The 3,498-nt window shown below is 38.9% G+C and overlaps 1 protein-coding gene across 1 annotated transcript in view; it reads left to right on the top strand.

Annotated features, from left to right (window-relative positions):
- LOC106875760 (DCN1-like protein 1) overlaps window positions 1–3,232 on the top strand; it is a 29,301-nt gene extending 26,069 nt beyond the window's left edge. The window contains exons 6-7 of the mRNA XM_014924020.2: window positions 1,461–1,557; window positions 3,019–3,232. Of these exons, the coding sequence (XP_014779506.1) occupies window positions 1,461–1,557; window positions 3,019–3,098 (177 nt within the window). The 3' untranslated portion in view covers window positions 3,099–3,232. The remainder of the gene's footprint in view (window positions 1–1,460; window positions 1,558–3,018) is intronic.
- The last annotated feature ends 266 nt before the right edge of the window (window positions 3,233–3,498 follow it).

Genomic DNA, 3,498 nt, shown 5'->3' with positions numbered 1-3,498 from the left:
TTCTTTCTATCTCTCTCTCTGTGGACCCAATTAACTATGCTTGATCTGCTAGAAATTACAACTAAAAAACACTTATCTTAGAAACTTAAAGGACATATAGTTTTGCTTGCACTTTGTCTAAAATTAAGATGGAATGGTTAAGATTATAGCACTCAGGATTATGGATCTGCTCGATCAGAGCTGACCCAGAATTGATCCTTTGTTTTCCAAAATTAATTGAATCAAAAAACAGTGTACTTCAAGAGAAATATGGTAACAAAATGGGTTTTAAAATACCGACAACGTTGGTCAATAAGAGAAAGGACCCATCAAGCTGAGGAAAATCATGGTCGTGATAGATACTGGTGTCATGCAAATTGGCACAGAAAAACACACCGGTGGCATGTAAAGGCATCCATTACACTCTCGGAGTGGTTGGCATTAGGAAGGGCATCCAGCTGTAGAAAAAAAACCCCAAGCCAAATCGAACTGAAGTATGATGCAGCCTTCCAGCATGTCAGCCCGGTCAGATCGTTCAACCCATGCCGCATGGACAACGGGCGTTAAATGTTGATGATGGAGCTTTTACATAGCCTACAACCAAATCTCCCTCTCGTTAAATTGCTTTGTCATCTTTAAGTCTTTTGATACGAACTCACCTGAGACAGTTCCTGGTTTTATGTTACAAACATCCTGTTTTAAAATGGTTTAAATAAAAAAAATTCTTCCATTAAGATTTCCTGTTCTTTTATTTCAAACACCAGCTTTTAATAATGACAGTTATTTTACTAAATTCTTCATTATTTTCAAAACTGAAGCAAAGGCAGTATATTTCAACAGAAATATGGTAACAAAAGGGTTAAAGTGATCTAAATTTCTGCAGTTACTTTTCGCTGCAAAGGGATTCTTTCTATGCCTACAAATATTACATGATGTTAATAAAATAAGAGCAATGATGCAAAAACGTGATCATCTTGGATAAGGAAACATTTTGAGGTCGCCAAATCCACTCACAAGGCTTTTGTTGGTCTGATGCTATAGTACAAGACACTTGTCCAACGTGCCACACAGTGGGACTGAACCCAGAACCATATAGTTGGGAAGCAAACTTCTTACCACATAGCCACGACTGCTCCTACATTATCATCATCGTTGTTTAACGTCCACTTTCCACGCTGGCATGGGTTGGACAGTTTGACTGAGGTCTGGTGAGCCAGAAGGCTGCACCAGGCTCCAATCTGATCTGGCAGAGTTTCTACGGCTGGATGCCCTTCCTAACGCCAACCACTCAGAGAGTGTAGTGGGTGCTTTAACGTACCACCGGCACGATAGCCAGTCAAGCGGCACTGGCAACAACCACGCTTGAAAGAATTTATATTGAACAGGTGAACAGTTTTAATAATTTTTTTTTGGCACTTAGTGCCACTTGTATTTACTTATTATCCACTTGATGACCAAACTGTAAGCTTTTCTCCTTTCAGGAACATCATAAACGATCTATACCAAAAGACACATGGAACCTCTTATTAGATTTCTGTAATATGATTAATGATGATATGAGTAACTATGATGAAGAAGGTAGGTTGTATTGTTTTATCAGCATCATAACCTCCCTCATCCACCCACATTTCATCCCCAAAACGTGCTGGTGCATGCAAAAAGCTCTGATGCCATGCAGAAAATACTGGTGACACACAGAAAGTGCTGGAGCCATGCAGAAAGCCCTGGTGACACGAAATGTGAAAAGCACCCAGTACACATTGTAAAGTGGTTGGCATTAAGAGGTCATCCAGCATGTGGAAACCATGCCAAAACAGATGAGGGGTTCTGATCTTGCCAGCTCCTGTCAAACCATCCAACCCATGCCAGCATAAAAAATGGCTGTAAAATTATGATGGTGATGATTGTTTTAACATCTACTTTTCCATTCTTGCATTGGCCTGGTGGGAGTATATTGAAGCTGAACTTTTCCATGGCTGGGTGCCCTTTCTTGTTTTCAAGTGAGTTAATCTCCCAGTCTATTGAACAACCAACATCCTGGACATGCTTTTAAGTGGGAAACTGGAAACAAGCCCCCTGGTTTAATCCTTCAGTATTCAGATTTCTCAGTTAAATGTAATTGCTTATTTATTACTGCTACCGACCGAAGCTTTGTGATTGAATTTGGTAGGCGGAAGTTACTGCCGCATGTGTGTATGTGCTTGTGCCTCTCCGAGGGAGAAAGAGGGATTACCTCTGTCTTAGCAAAGACAGAAGTATTGTTTTCAGTCGCATTTGTTTGTTTGTCCATGGACATGATATCTCAAAAACCACTGGATAAAACATTCTTGGATGTTTAGCTTCGTGACTGGCACGAATTGATTAGATTTCGGGATTGATTCTGGATTATTTTTCCTGTGTTTTTTTTTACTTAATTTTTGAGAGCAGTCCGGTTCATTTTTAGTATTCTCGTTTGTGAGAGCAGTCGAGTTTATTTCAGATATTCTCATTTTAAAAATCATCTCTGGCTAATCGTTGAGAGGACATTGGTGTTTCCCTGGTGGAAGTTCACACTCTTTGAGTGCTCTGGTTCTCATTGTTTTGAATTAATCATGCATTATCTCATAGCTTTTGAGATTTCAATGATGTGACTGTTTATTTTTGGAATGACCTCTTAAGATAAATCTGGTCAGTTTGAATATAAAACAATATCTGTAACTAATGCAGTTGGTTTAATCGTGCATTCTCTCTTAACTTTGAGATTTTAATGTTGTGACTTTATTTTTAGGATGACCATGTTGGGTAGGTGTAAGAGGCCAAATCTGGCCAGTTTGAATGTAAAACAGAATATTTGGGCTGGATATGGTCAGTAGGTATAGTAACAGTTGCTTCTGTTAGGACCCTATGGAGGACTCTCCACCCATGACCTTCTCGAGAATAGTGGGTAAAGAAAGATGAATGAATGTATTCTAATGTAATGCATACTTTTTTTTATTTTGTCTTTTTATGTATTTCATATTTGACTGTTCTTTTGCTGTATTTTTCTTCTTCTTCTTCCAGGTGCTTGGCCTGTACTTATCGATGACTTTGTGGAATATGCACGTCCAATTATCCAGGGTTGCAGAAGTACCACCGTATGAGTGTTGGCCTTCGGTTGATCCGTCAACCTTCTTCCTACTGCTCGTGTGCCAACGTGACTATTGCCTGCGCTTGATACCACAAAAATTTAAAAGCCACAATGATGACATTAAAAAAAAAAAAGAAAGAAAAAAAACAGAAACAGAACCTGAAAGTGCTGTTAATAGGTGGTACATGTTACTGCTCACCTACTTAACACACACAAGCACACACACCTTCACATTGGCAGTCTCTAGTCCCCTCTCCCCACCTTTTTTTATTATTATTATTATTACAACTTCTAGTGTTACCATCTAAAAGGCTTTCTTTGTAGTCAGCAAACTGTTAATATTTAAAGACAATTTCCATTCTGTGCTCTGGAACATCTTTCAATTGGATTTATTAGAGCAAGAAAAAAAACTC

The sequence above is a fragment of the Octopus bimaculoides genome, chromosome 8 (assembly GCF_001194135.2).
Source record: "Octopus bimaculoides isolate UCB-OBI-ISO-001 chromosome 8, ASM119413v2, whole genome shotgun sequence".
NCBI lineage: Eukaryota > Metazoa > Mollusca > Cephalopoda > Octopoda > Octopodidae > Octopus > Octopus bimaculoides.
Note: the sequence above shows the minus strand (reverse complement) of the source record. Positions and strands in the feature narration are given on the sequence as shown.